General features: G+C 38.5%; 1 protein-coding gene across 1 annotated transcript; it reads left to right on the forward strand.

Moving 5' to 3' along the window:
* Positions 1-1,064: 1,064 nt before the first annotated feature.
* Positions 1,065-14,322, forward strand: LOC101247472 (E3 ubiquitin-protein ligase UPL3). Its single transcript, XM_010329112.3, has 18 exons — positions 1,065-2,457; positions 2,780-2,890; positions 2,994-3,110; positions 3,263-3,433; positions 3,503-3,649; positions 4,443-4,691; positions 4,790-4,911; positions 5,059-6,427; positions 9,234-9,326; positions 10,507-12,048; positions 12,147-12,371; positions 12,512-12,616; positions 12,818-12,898; positions 12,988-13,056; positions 13,185-13,313; positions 13,399-13,521; positions 13,632-13,800; positions 14,031-14,322. The coding sequence occupies exons 1-17, from the start codon at positions 1,636-1,638 to the stop codon at positions 13,695-13,697; spliced, it is 5,541 nt and encodes a 1,846-aa protein (XP_010327414.1). The 5' UTR covers positions 1,065-1,635; the 3' UTR covers positions 13,698-13,800; positions 14,031-14,322.
* Positions 14,323-15,417: the final 1,095 nt, after the last annotated feature.

A 15,417-nucleotide genomic window follows, 5' to 3' on the forward strand; every position in this document is an offset into this window, starting at 1 on the left:
CCACAAGTGAAAATTTATCCTTAGATGATGATTTTCCTTCAACAGGCGCTAAACTTTATAGGTAGGTCAGAGGTTCATTACAATACCTAACCTTCACATTATGTGATATACACTTAAAAAAGTTTGCTCAATTCCAACACTCTCCATCAACCAAGCATTGACAAAAACAAAAAGGCTTCTTCGTAATCTAAAAGGAATCACAACCTAAGAACTTCCCTTCAAACATACTTAGATACAGATTGGAACAATATTTTCGATACTAAACACTCAACTTCGGCCTACGTTAAGAATCCAATTAGTTGATGCTCCAAAGAACTACACATTGTTGCTAGATGTTCAACAGAAGTGGAATACAACCTATAACAAGTGTTGTAGTTGAGCCAAATTGGCTAAACAACTTACTGCAAGAACTTTGGGTCAAGTTACCTTGCCCCCCTAAGGTCTTTTGTGATAACATAGGTGTCACTTATTTGTGCCTTAATTCCATTTTTCATAATCAAATGAAACATGTCGTAGTTGATTTTTGTTTTTGTCTGTGACCAACTAAAAGTGCAAAAATTTCAGTTCATCACATTTCAACTAGAGCTCAACAAGCAGATATTTTAACTAAAGCACTTTCAGAAGGTCCTTTTTCCACCTTGTTAGCAACATCGGTCTCAAACAAATTGAGCCAATGTTGAGGGGGCATGATAAGGATAATGATCCAAAATCCTAGTACGCTCGTATATTTGAGTTATATACGTAATTAGTATCTTTTCTCTTTAGATCTCTTATGTTCAACATACTCCTTTCTCTTCAATACTTGTTCATGTATAAATACCACTACATTGTATCAAATAATACTTGCACTTTTATAATCATATATAACTCTTAATACTAACTATGCTTCAAACTTAATAATTTGCAAAATGAAAAGCATTCCTCATGCCATCAAAGCTCTTAATGAACTAATTGCCATTATTTTTGGATTGAAATTTTTTAATTAATAATCATAAAACACAGTCTTACTTCATTAGAAATTGTTTCAGATTCATATAAAGTAATCAAATGTTAAAGTAAAGGTTATACATTTAATCTCTTTAATTTCTAAATACAGGTTATGTAATGTAGTTTTTGAGGAATATATTCAATAACTAAGCACACGAATTAGGAGAACAAAACCAATTTGCTGGATAGATTAACAAAAAATTAGGAGCATAGCACGTAATCTGATGTGTTTTTGTATTAATCATCCACTTAAACCAAAAAAAAATTCATGAAAATATTTTTAGTTAGATTTTATTTCTATATTTATTTTTATTACTATTAATTAATAATTAATATAATTAAATTAAACTAGTAACTTTTGTTCTTCCATTTCTTGCTTATATTCCTCTTCTTCACCGAATCCTATCTCTTTTTTACCTACGATTTCTTGAAGAGTTCTTCACTACGATACAATAAATTCCATTAATTTTTGCACAATTTGTGATGGAAGATTGAGCTAGAACAATCAAAGTTCCTTTTTTTTTTGTTTAAATCTTCCCCAATTTTGTGAATTAGGGCTTGTGAAAAATGATGAAAATCCCGTTACTGGACTGTGTCTGATCGCCGATTAATCGGCGACCTTGTTTTCTGTTCGCTGTTCGGTTTTGTATGGAAACTCGGAGCCGGAAACGAACGGAGGCCACGTCATCAGCGCCTTCTGCTTCTTCTCCTTCATCAGGTCCCACCACACGCGCTGTTAAGAAAGCTCGTTTTACCACACGCGCCGCCTCAAACTCGATCTCAACTCGTTCCCGACTCACAAATCGTTCCCAAGACCTACAATCGATGGACTCCACGAATGAATCATCCGGGTCTGGCAGCCGAACCAGGCGGGGAAAGAATCACGGGTTAGATAGAAATAATCCGGAGAAGGGTAAGGAGAAAGAGCACGAAATTAGGGATAGAGACAGAGATATGGGATTGAACATGGATACTGATGGGGGTGATGAAGATGATAATGAAAGTGAAGGTGGTGCTGGGATTTTGCAACATAATTTGACTTCAGCAAGTAGTGCACTTCAAGGACTGTTGAGAAAATTGGGTGCTGGTTTGGATGATTTACTGCCGAGTTCAGCAATGGTGTCCGCTTCCTCGTCGCAACAGAATGGGCGTCTGAAGAAGATATTATCGGGCTTGAGAGCTGACGGGGAAGAAGGGAAGCAAATAGAGGCATTGACGCAGCTTTGTGTGATGCTTTCCATTGGGACAGAAGACTCTTTGAGCACTTTTTCAGTGGACTCTTTTGTACCTGTCCTGGTGGGGCTGCTTAATCATATGAGTAATCCTGATATTATGCTTCTCGCAGCTAGGGCGTTAACCCATTTGGTTGATGTTCTGCCATCTTCTTGTGCTGCTGTTGTGCATTATGGAGCGGTTTCATGTTTTGTAGCTCGCTTACTCACAATTGAATACATGGACTTAGCTGAGCAGGTGATAAAAGTTATTCCTTTTGGCCAAAGAGAATTGAGTGCCACTCTCTAGAATTGGGCCTTGTACATAACAACAATAGCAATAATTGCATCTCATTCCGAAACTAATTGGGGTTGGTTATGTGAATCATTCCATTTGGATTCATTTCATTTAAATGCTCAATAATTTGTATGTTTATGATAACATTAAGAGTTATTCTAGAAGTAGAAATTCTTAATATAACATCTCTGCGAAGAGAATATGCTTTGTAAGTGTTGCAGTTTGGATAGTATTGGCATGATTGAAATTTTAATTTATGATGCTAATGTTTAACTTTTGACAGTCTCTACAAGCTTTAAAGAAGATATCTCAAGAAGATCCAACTGCTTGTTTGCAAGCAGGTGCACTCATGGCTGTGCTGTCGTATCTCGATTTCTTTTCCACTGGTGTTCAGGTAGTGAAGATAATAAATTGTAAATAATTTTATTGACATAAGCCATTTATAGTTCCATTTATTGGTTGAATATCATTCTGATCTTCTTTTCATTCTCTCATAGAGAGTAGCACTAGCAACTGCTGCTAATATGTGCAAGAAGCTGCCTTCGGATGCTGCTGACTTTGTGATGGAAGCTGTTCCATTGTTGACGAATCTCCTTCAGTATCATGATGCAAAGGTGAGATCGTCATCATGTCACAAAAAAATCACAGGGAGATTTGTCAAGTTTTTTTGGCTTAATAAACTTATTTCAATCTGTTTCGCCTCCTTAATTTGGTTAAACCTTTTCTCTTTATCATTTTATTTCTTGGTGCTTGGATGTGTGTGTAGGTATTAGAGCATGCTTCTATCTGCTTGACCCGGATAGCTGAAGCATTTGCATCATCTCCAGAAAAGCTAGATGAACTCTGTAATCACGGACTTGTCACACAGGCTGCCTCCCTCATCTCAACCAGTAATTCTGGAGGTGGTCAGGCTTCACTCAGCACGGAAACTTACACAGTAAGTTCAATTCTTGAATGTGTTGATTGTTTACATAGGACTGTAGTTATAACTTGATTTTGTTTGCAGGGCTTGATCCGGCTTCTTTGTACTTGTGCCAGTGGCTCACCATTAGGGGCTAAAACCTTGATGATGCTTGGTATCAGTGGGATCCTCAAGGACATTTTATCAGCCTCTGTCTCTATTTCACCTGCCATGAGCAGACCTGCGGAGCAGGTATGTGTGATGGCTTTAATTTTCGCAATCCACTGCTTGCTGTGTTTGTCACTATTTTCATAAGGGTGTGTTCAAGAGTATCAGAAAAAAGAAGTATAAATTTTACTAAATTATAGAGATTTAAACTATTGCATATTGAATATTGGATACTTGTGGCATGAGGAGACAGGATTAGATATTCTATGTATTTTCACGTGGTTAATGGAAGTGGACAATAATTTGGGGTTGAGCTTTAGTTTGTGGAATGAATTTAGAAAACAGTAGGAGCCCCTTTTTGTTCCGTTTCTTTGTCTTTACTTTGTCATTCCTCCAAGGAATAGATGTCATACGAAAATACTGAGAAATTGCTGTAGTTTTTCTCGAGGAAATTAGAGGTACAGTCAAAAACTGCGTGAAGAAAGTGTAATAAGATGATTGACACCGCACTCCAGATGATGTGGATTAGCGGGTTTCTTTCAAAACAAGGTAGTAAGGCCAAAGTGTCTCTGTCTAGAATGAAACACTTGAGTCCAGAATGTTTTTTTACAACTGATAATAATGAGGATCTAGATAGTTCGTTAACACTCAAAGGTGTCTATTCTTTTTCTGCTCAGTTGTTACAGTTCAATGGCAGGCTTGAGAACTTTTCTACTATTAGGCTTTGTAATTTTTGTTTGGTGGGTATATAATTTTTGTAATATGCATGACGCATAATCAAACTGCTAGTTGAATTCCACCTTTTTCTGTAGCCACTTTCTGGGCACTGTGTTCTTGCTTTTATGATAGATCCAACTGTACTTTTTTCTTATTGTAGATTTTTGAGATTGTGAATCTTGCAAATGAACTACTTCCTCCGCTGCCTCAAGGAATTATCTCTCTTCCTGTTAGCACAAATTTGTTCATTAGAGGTCCTTTTACGCGGAAATCCTCTGCTAGTGGTTCTAGCAAACAGGAGGATCTTAATGCATCTTCTCAGGAGGTATCAGCTCATGAGAAACTATTGAATGATCAACCTGAACTTCTGCAACAATTTGGAATGGATCTCCTTCCTGTTCTGATACAGGTTAGTATTATAACTCTGTGGGTATATTACTGTCACTACCTTACCATAGTGGACATACATTAGAGACGTGACTTCTTGTTGCTCGTTTTGCTGATCAGACATATGGATCCAGTGTAAATACAGCAGCACGCCACAAATGCCTCTCAGTTATTGGAAAACTTATGTATTTCAGTAATGCAGATATGATTCAATCTTTAACTAATGACACTAACTTGTCAAGGTATGTTGGCACCAAACTAAAGCTTGATATTATTCTTCAACATTTGGCCAGCGGAAGCAATGTTTTTCAATAGGACAATATTTCTTTCAATGATATTTTTCTCAATGCGAGTTCTGAATGTAATGCTTGATTGTAATATCTTAATAGTTTCTTGGCTGGGGTTTTGGCGTGGAAGGATCCCCAAGTATTGGTCCCCGCTCTTCAAATAGCAGAGATTCTAATGGAGAAGCTCCCTGGAGTTTTTGGCAAGATGTTTGTCCGGGAAGGTGTTGTTCATGCTGTAGATGCCTTGATGTTGTCTGGGTCTCATGTTTCTGCTCCTCCCCATCCAACACGTGCTGAGAAAGAGAAACATAATAGACGCCGTAGCACTAATTCCAATACAGATGCAATTTCTGTTGAAGATCTTACAAGTCCAGTTCCAAGTACTGGATCTCTGCCAAATTCAATGGAAATTCGGACCGTTAATTCTAGCCTCCGGATGTCAGTCAGTACATGTGCAAAAGCTTTCAAGGATAAATACTTCCCATCAGATTCTGAGGCTGCTGAAGCTGGTGTCACGGATGATCTTATACGATTGAAGAATCTCTGCATGAAGTTGAATGCTGGTATTGATGAGCAGATAGCTAAACCTAAAGGAAAATCCAAAACATTTGGTCCTCAGCTTGGGGATAGCTATGTTGGAAAAGAAGAAAACTTGGCTGAAGTGATAGCTGCCATGATGGGGGAACTCAGCAAAGGGGATGGTGTTTCAACTTTTGAGTTCAGTGGAAGTGGAGTTGTTGCTTCTTTGCTGAAATATTTTACGTTTGCGTACTTTTCTAAGGAAAGAATCTCTGATACTAGTATGTCTAAGCTTCGACAACAAGCAATCAGAAGATACAAGTCTTTTATTGCAGTTGCCCTTCCTGCTGGTGTTGATGGTGGAAATATGGTTCCCATGACTGTTCTGGTCCAAAAGCTTCAAAATGCTCTATGTTCATTGGAGCGTTTTCCTGTTGTATTGAGTCATAGTTCCAGATCATCGACAGGAAATGCACGTCTTTCTTCAGGTTTAAGTGTTTTGTCTCAGCCTTTTAAGCTGCGCCTTTGCAGAGCTCAAGGAGAGAAAACCCTCCGTGACTACTCTTCAAATGTTTTGCTGATTGATCCTTTGGCAAGTTTAGTAGCTATTGAAGAATTCCTTTGGGCCCGAGTTGGGAGACCTGAGGCTGAACAGAAGGCATCTGCTACTGGTGGAAACTCTGGGTCTGGGACTATACCTGCTGGAGGCAGTGCGTCATCTCCATCTATGTCCACTCCTGCCTCTGCATCTCGTCGTCATTCTGCTCGATCAAGGTCAGCAGTTAATATTAATGAAAGTGATGGAAGCTCTTCAAAGGGCAAAGGTAAAGCGGTTTTGAAGCCTGCTCAAAAAGATCGCAGGGGAATTCGATCAAGAGATCCTGTTAAAATAAGAGCTGCCTTGGAGAAGGCCTTAAGAGAGGAGCCTGTTGATGGGGAGACTAGTTCAGAGGTATCTTATTCACTTTATTAAGTTTGTTATCCTCTGTATATATGTATGTATGTATATTGAAGATGTTTGGTTTAGCAGTTGCTGGAGTTCACTTGAAATGAAGGAGTAATCTTGTACGGTTCTCAAATAAAACCTCGCAAGTGTTTAGAGCCATCAATTTTAGATTTCTTATTTTCTTCTTTTTTTCCTCTCCATGTCAACTATTTATTGGTGAAATAGGATGATTGTTTAAAATAAGAAAAGATCACATGGAACTTGTGAAGGTCTCCACCACATTAGTCCCTGTTATAATAGTATAACAGTGGTCAAGCCAATAACAACAACATACCCTGTGAAATCCCACTAAATGGGGTCTGGGGAGGGTAGAGTGTAATTAGACCTCATTACTACTTCGTGGAGGTAGAGAGTCTGGTTCCGAAAGACCCTCAGCTCAAAACAATGAAGAAATCAACATAGAAAGCATAGCAGTTAATAAGAAAAGTAGTGTACAATCAAAAAAGAAACAATAACAACAATAAATTGGAATGGGAAGTGAAACCAAGCATAGCAGTTAATAAGAAAAGTAGTGTACAATCAAAAAAGAAACAATAACAACAATAAATTGGAATGGGAAGTGAAACCCAGTAAACATGTGGCTACAGATAATTAAAAGCAAGAACTATAAGTGTATGACTAGTACTATGACAGGCACTAACAAGTCTAAACCCTTGCAAGGAAACAAGCACTCTTCCCCTATGAACCTTCTACCCCTATAAGTGACTTCTACTCCTTTCTATCTAGAGTTATGTCCTTGGGAATATGAAATTGTGTCATGTCCTGTTAATCACCTCTTCCCAGTACTTCTTCGGCAGTTCGACCTACCCTTACCCCTCTGTGCACCCCTAATATGAAATTGTGTCATGTGCTGTTAATCACCTCTTCCCAGTACTTCTTCGGTAGTTCGACCTACCCTTACCCCTCTGTGCACCCCTTACGGCCAACCTCTAGCACCTCTCTACGCACCTTCGCTTCACATGCCCAAATAAGTGACCTCTACTCCTTCCATCTAGAGTCATGTCCTTGGTAGTATGTAATTGTGTCATGTTCTGTCTAATCACCTCTTCCCAATACTTTTTGGCCTATCCCTACCCCTCTGCGTACCCCTTACAACCAGCCTCTAGCACCTCCTCATTGAGGCGTCTTCACACCTTTGTTTCACATGCCCAAACCATCTCAATCTTGCTTTCCTCATCTTTTCCACCTCAGAGGCCTCACCCACCTTCTCCCAAATAACCTCATTTCTAATTTTTTCGCTCCTAATGTGCCCACACATGCATCTCAACTTCCTCATTGCCGCTTCATGCAATTTTTGAACATGAGTTCTTAATTGTCCAACACTCCACCCATACAACAAGGCCGGTCTAACCACCACTCTGTAGAACTTACCTTTTAAGTTTAGTGGGTATTTCTTATCATATAAAACTTAGAGGTAAGCCTCCATTTCATCCATGCCACTCCAATGCGATGTGTGACATCATCATCAATGTCCCTAGTTTCTTGGATTACAAACCCAAAATAATTAAAACTCTCTTCCGGATAGTCTATGTCTCAAGCCTCACTTCCACGTTTGCTTCATCCAACGCATCATTGAATTTGCACGTCATATACTCAATTTTGGTTTTCCTCTACTTTATCCCTTTAGACTCCATAGTTTGTCTCCTAACTTCAAACCTTGCATTAACTCTGTTCCGCGTCTCATCAATCAGTACTATGTCGTTCGCAAATAACGTATACCATGGAACCTTCTCCTGAATAGACTGTGCCAACTCGTCCATCATTAAGGCAAATAGGAAAGGTCTAAGAACTGATCCTTGGTGCAATTCAATCTCAATCAGGAAGTGTTTCAAATATCCTCCAGTTGTTCTAACCCGAGTCCTGGCTCCACCATACATGTCCTTCTATCGCCCTAATGTAAACCATCGGGACATCTCTAGCCACCAAGCACCTCCCGGGGACATTCCTCGGTACTTCGTCGTCGGCCTTTTCACGGTCAATGAACACCATCTGTAGGTCCCTCTTCCTTTTCCTATGTTTCTCTACTAGTCTCCGCATGAGATGGTGATTTCAATATTCAATCGTCCAGGCATGAATCCAAATTAATTCTAAAAAATAGATACCCCTCATCTCTACCACTCTCTGCCGAACCTTCATAGTGTGGCTTGGAAATTTGATACCCGGGTAGTTGTTTCAGTTTTGGATATCACCCTTTTTCTTAACCAAAGGAACTATTGTACTCCACCTCCCTTTGTCAGGCATTTTTTCCGTCTTAAAAATACCCTTAAGCAACCCAGTAATCACTCCATACCTGCCTTGTCCATGTTCTTCCAAAATCCCACCAGAGTCTCATCGGGTCCGATCGCTCTTCCCTTGCCCATCCTTCGAATAGCACGTTTAACCTCGTCAACCCTAAAACACCTATAGTACCCAACTCTGTGGAATTTACCTTCCAAGTTTTGGTGGTACCTTTTTATAACTCAAGACTCAGAAGAATCAAACATTTAGTTTAATATCTGAAACTTCCTCAAGTTGATGTGATATCTTTCTTTTCTCTCTAAAATTCTCGACATAATTAGCTTCTTGAAGGGGATCAAATTATTTTGTTGATCATCCTGAAAATTTGAGTTTTCCGGATGTAACAAAGATATTTATGGGAAAACTTGATTCTTTTTGTTGGTGTCCTTGCTTACATTTTTCAACTACTAAGGTGGTGTTGATGGATTTTATGTCCACTTGAATGCTGACATTCACTGTTTGTTTTCATGTAAAGGATGACGAGCTGCATCCTTCTCTCATTGAACTTGATGATGCTTTGGTGATTGAGGATGATATGTTCGATGAAGATGAAGATGACCATGATGATGTATGTTGTTTGATTTCTCTATTGCTTTAGTTCTTTCTATTTTTCTTGTTTTTGGATAATTGTTTAAATGGATTAACTTGATCTCCATATTTAAGGGTTCGAAGTCTTCTTGAACATTGTTAGGCTAAGGAGATTACTTTAGATTTAAAGCTGCATAAGTGTTAAAAGCTTTTGAATTACTGATTTTTAAAGATGCATTAGTGTCAACTAATGAACTTAACTCTATAACTAGAAGTAGATAATTTTTTAAAATGGTGGCCATGGGAAACTAGCCCTCGGCTATTTTAATTGGGTTGATTGTGTTGGGAAAAAGAGAAGTCTTCCAGCCGAGTCAAAATCACTTGGTGATTATTTCCCATTTGTCCAAGTCTTGGTGGACAGAGTTGCCCGTTATGGTTGACAAAGTTTCCTGGTAACGAGTACTTTGTGGAATTGGATGAGGTGTGTGCAAGTTGTGGCCCGGACACACTGTTATCAGGAAAAAGAAAAGCCTGGTTAAAAAAATTACATTAGAATACAAGCATGAGCTCAGTGTGCTGTGGATTAGGGTTCAAGCTAAGAATAGGACTTGGTCTGGGGTATTATGTGGTGTTTCCATCAAAGGGATTTTTGGTTTGGCGTTCTCTTTAAGATACGAAAAATATGTTCTATTATACCAAGGAGTTTTTGGGAAATGGAACTGTGTAAGCTCGTAAGATGAGGAAATCATGAGGGATCGTTCAGCAAGGACTATGGATGGGAGCGGACAAACCTTGTCCTACATTTGATTCTTGAATAAGGCATGGATTTGACAATGAAAATAAATTTTTTTGGCACAACAAAAGCCTTTCTCTCCTATTTGTAACTGAAACTTTAAAGTATAAAGTAAAGAGATTTAGCTAGTGATTTTAACGCAGTGTTTGAATGGTGAGGCCAGTGAGATTTCCTTTGAGGGGAGGGATTGGGGAGGTATGGAAGACATGAATGGAATATTTCAAAAAGGCATCTATTTATGAACTGCTTTTTTTTCTCTGTGTGTGTGTGTGTTGGGGGGGGGGGGGGGAGGTATACTTTCTTCCCCGTATATGCATACTTTTATCCTTTGTTGATGGATCATCTGAAAAGCTTTTTTTCAATGTTAGATATAGTAGGTGCAAATATTGTATTAGCGACATTCTTATTTTTTCTACCCGTTTTCCAGGTGCTGAGGGATGATCCTTTTCCTGTCTGCATGGCAGATGAAGTGCATGATGTTAAATTGGGAGACTCTTCGGAGGATAGCCCTTTTGCACAGACACCAACTGGCAGCAATACAAATGCTGGTGGTGGTTCTGGGAGCAGAATTGCTTCTGCTCGGGGATCTGATTCCGTTGAGTTCAGAAGTAGGAACTCGTATGGTTCAAGGGGGGCAATGTCATTTGCTGCTGCTGCCATGGCTGGTCTTTCATCTGCTAGTGTTAGAGGTGTGAGGGGCGCTAGAGATCGACATGGGCATCCTCTACTCAGCTCTGGTGATCCACCAAAACTAATATTTTCTGTTGGTGGGAAGCCGCTTAATAGGCAGTTGACTATCTACCAGGCTATCCAGCGGCAGCTTGTTCTAGACGAGGATGATGATGAGAGATATGGTGGCAATGATTTTGTATCTGGTGACGGCAGTAGGGTTTGGAGTGATATTTACACGATCACATACCAGAGGGCAGACAACCAAGCTGAGAGGTCAAGTGGGTCTGGGAGTTCAATTTCCAAGTCTATGAAAACCAGTTCTTCAACAAGTTCCGGTGCTGATCCTTCATTGGTTCAAGCATCATTGTTAGATAGTATATTGCAGGGAGAACTTCCTTGTGATCTGGAGAAAAGTAACCCTACTTACAGTATTTTGTACCTCTTACGTGTATTGGAGGCGCTGAATCAGCTTGCCCCCCGTTTGAGAGTCCTGTCCATGATTGATGATTTCTCTGAAGGAAAAATTTCTAGTCTAGATGAGCTCGGTACTACGGGTATCAAAATCCCTTCTGAGGAATTTGTCAATAGTAAGCTCACTCCGAAATTGGCACGACAGATCCAGGATGCTCTTGCACTTTGTAGTGGATCTCTTCCATCTTGGTGTTACCAGTTGACCAAGGCCTGCCCATTTCTTTTTCCATTTGAGACTCGGCGCCAGTACTTCTATTCAACTGCTTTTGGGTTGTCACGTGCTTTATATAGGCTGCAGCAACAGCAAGGTGCTGATGGTAATGGGTCTACTCATGAGAGAGCAGTTAGGGTTGGCAGATTACAGCGCCAGAAAGTTCGTGTCTCAAGGAACCGCATTCTGGATTCTGCTGCAAAAGTAATGGAGATGTACTCTAGCCAAAAAGCTGTTCTTGAAGTTGAATATTTTGGTGAAGTTGGTACTGGCCTGGGTCCTACACTTGAGTTTTATACCCTTATAAGTCACGATCTACAGAAACTTGGACTTGGAATGTGGAGATCTGGTTTATCATTAACTTCAAATGAACATTCTGTGGAAGTTCATATCGATAATAAATTAAGTAGAAGTGACGGAGATCTTGTCCAAGCACCTCTTGGATTATTCCCACGTCCCTGGTCACCACATACTGGTACTGTTGATGGAGGTCAATTCTATAAAGCAATTGAATATTTCCGCTTGCTTGGACGTGTTATGGCGAAAGCTCTTCAAGATGGACGGCTTTTGGACCTTCCACTGTCCATGGCCTTCTATAAGCTCGTTCTTGGTCAAGTAAGCTCCCCTGCTCTTCATTGCACACTTGTCCAGTTGATGCACCCACCGGTGTATCTTATCTTCTCCACTAATGTTTCTAACTTGTAACACTTCAGGAACTTGATTTGTATGATATTCTTTCTTTTGACACCGAATTGGGGAAGACTTTGCAAGAGTTGCAAGCCCTCGTCAGTCGAAAGCAATATATAGAATCAATAAAAGATCAGAACCTGGACGAGTCTTATGACATGCATTTTCGTGGGACTCCAGTTGAGGATCTTTGTTTAGATTTCACACTTCCTGGCTATCCTGAATATATTCTTAAAGCAGGCGACGAGAATGTGAGTCGCGATATCGTGGATTTGTTTTAATATTTTTTTGTTTCTTCGTTTTTATTTCTGGTATTTGACTGATGAAGTCCCTCAATTGCATGTGTTATTTCTATTAATATTTCTTTTAATACCTTAAATGGAATGCTCAGGTGGATCTCAGTAACTTGGAGGAGTATATTTCTTTGGTAGTTGATGCTACTGTGAAAACTGGAATCAGGCAGCAAATGGAGGCTTTTAGATCTGGCTTCAATCAGGTTTGCTGCTTGAGTATTTTTTTCCAGACAACTTAAAAGATCAAGATAATCTTGTGGGTAAAAAAAGCATATAGTGGGACAATCCGATAGTTTCCTTATTGTCAGATTGTTGTTTCTTTAATAATGCATTAGCAATATAGATATACCTGGAGATAATTTTATATCTAATAATAAATAACTTTTAGCCTTCACAACTTTCAGGTTTTCGACTTTTCAGCTCTGCAAATATTCTCTCCTTCAGAGTTAGACTATCTATTATGTGGCCGTAGAGAGCTGTGGAAGGTAATATCTGTTCTTGTGAATCTGCTGGTTATGAAAAGAACTACTTTCCTGTATTTGGATGAATACATTATATTCTTTTTGTTATGCAGCCTGAGACGCTAGTAGATCACATAAAATTCGATCATGGATTCACATCCAAGAGTCCTCCTATTATTCATGTAAGTTTTTGTTCTTCAGCTGTTGGTGAAAGTATAACTGCTGAAACAATGATGATTGGGATATTGTTCTTTATCATTCACTTCTAGTTGTTTCAAGTTGATGACTTGTAATAAATTATTCTCCTCAGTTACTAGAGATTATGGGAGAGTTCACACCTGAGCAGCAACGAGCATTCTGCCAGTTTGTTACTGGTGCTCCTCGGCTCCCCGCAGGTGGTCTTGCTTCTCTGAATCCTAAGTTGACAATTGTGAGGAAGGTATGGCTGTAGGTAAAATTTATGTGTGCATATATGTTACGTCTCTTTATTTCAGTGACTGACAATTCATATATCTTTGGAACAGCATTCATCTAGTGCTGGCAATGCAGCACAGAACAGTAATGCCCCATCAGAATCTGCAGATGAAGACCTACCCAGTGTGATGACATGTGCTAATTACTTGAAACTCCCTCCCTATTCTACTAAGGTAGAGTGTCTCTAATTACTATAGTCATATGTTTTAGCGCTTGATACTTTCCTTTTGTCAATCAATTCTTTATTTTTCCCAAGTAAGTTATGCATTATTTTACCCCGCAGGAGATCATGTCCAAGAAATTACTCTATGCCATTAATGAAGGTCAAGGATCGTTTGATTTGTCATAAGTCGGAGTAACTAATAGACTTGTTTATACAACTCGAGAATTGGTGCTTCTGATCCTTGATAATGGTGCCGTCAAACCACCCTCTTCAAACTGACAATAGCAAGGTCTGTAAACACCTTGTGGCATTGATAGATTATGTGTCTACTTGTTTCTGCTACCTTTATTATTTAATTACGATTGTTTCGTTAGTTTTCAGGTAAGTTATGTAGATTGCATATTGAGTATTTGTTTCTTGTCTAATATATCAGATTTAGCTTGCTGTTTTACGTGCCTTGATCGTATTATTGCTTCATTAAAAATAAGTAAGTGTTGCTGCCTTCTTTTGGCTGTTTAGTTTTCACAGCTGACATGGAAGCATTGTTCAAGATTTCTCCGGGGTTCTTTCTGTTGCTGTGAAGCTTGTTCCAAGTTTTCTGCAGGAGTACCTTTTTGTAAATGTTAGTAAATACGTAGCAAGATTCCTGTTTCATTTTTGATTTATTAAGTTGGTGAAGTACATAAGTGTAAGGTCACAATGTTGCCTTCTTCCCTTTGCTTCTCTTAGATTTAAAATTATAATCCTTTGGCATTTCACCTTATATTTAATACATTATAATAAATTCCACCATTTTCATGTTCCTTGTCAATTGTTTCTCCAAAAATGGTTGTTTGAAGAGAGTATGCTGAAGTTATCATATCCTCAAATATGGTTACTCCTCATATTAAGGGGTAAAAGATTGATTGAAAATTATATTCATGCCTAAATTAAGAGATAGTATTTACAAATTACTAGTTTGTTTCATGAAAGTAATATATGATAACCACAATCTTAGATACAATAATATCTACATTGTCTGTTATCTAAAATATATAAATAAATAAAAGAAGTCGAGACCTAACAAAAGAAGTAAACATGAAGTGTTGGAAAAGAATAACTCATTGTAGGTGGTCTAGTCACTCGTGAAGACACATTAATTGAACTACATGTTAGAGAATTCACAATAAAGTCAGAGACTGATTATTTGAGGAATTTTATTGGTATAATATTGAGTTTGCTAAAGCAGTTTAGAAATTAATTTGTAACTGGCATAGTCAATTGAATTTATAAAATGTTGCCTTGATTTTTACATAATGATCATGTCAAAATTTACTTTTATGTGTTGTTGTCTTTTTCTCCCTTCAATTCCTCCATATGTTATTACTCTACCATATATATTATACTAGAGGGGTATGACCCGTGCCGAACACGGGCCTAATATTTGATATTCTAAAGTAATTTTTGTTTTGCAGTCATTTGATATAAAGTTGTCAAAAAGAAAACATAAAGACATAACTACTTTAATGTAAAAGTAGGTCGCATAAGTACTTAACTTACACGGGAGAATGTCTTCCCAAGTAATATTGGCATTGCATGTATCCAAAACAAAACTACACCAATAATGGCTAATAAATTTGAACTTAGACAATCAAGTTCTAGACAAACAGTACATTGTTTCATCTCTTTACACAAAAGGAAGAAAACGCCAAATGAAAGAAGCCCCGCAGAATCAAATTCACCTTCTATCCGTAGAAATCAACTTTTGATCTAGTAACGATTGGATCTTCCCTATGGATGAAACATGAAGAAAAATTGTGTATGCAATCACAACCTATAAAGGGAATGTGGAGATGACATAGCTGATAAAAAATTAATTCTTAATAACGTGATAAATAAGTCATATATCATAAGACAAATAACAAAC

This window comes from Solanum lycopersicum, chromosome 10 (genome assembly GCF_036512215.1).
Source record: "Solanum lycopersicum chromosome 10, SLM_r2.1".
NCBI classification, from domain to species: Eukaryota; Viridiplantae; Streptophyta; class Magnoliopsida; order Solanales; family Solanaceae; genus Solanum; species Solanum lycopersicum.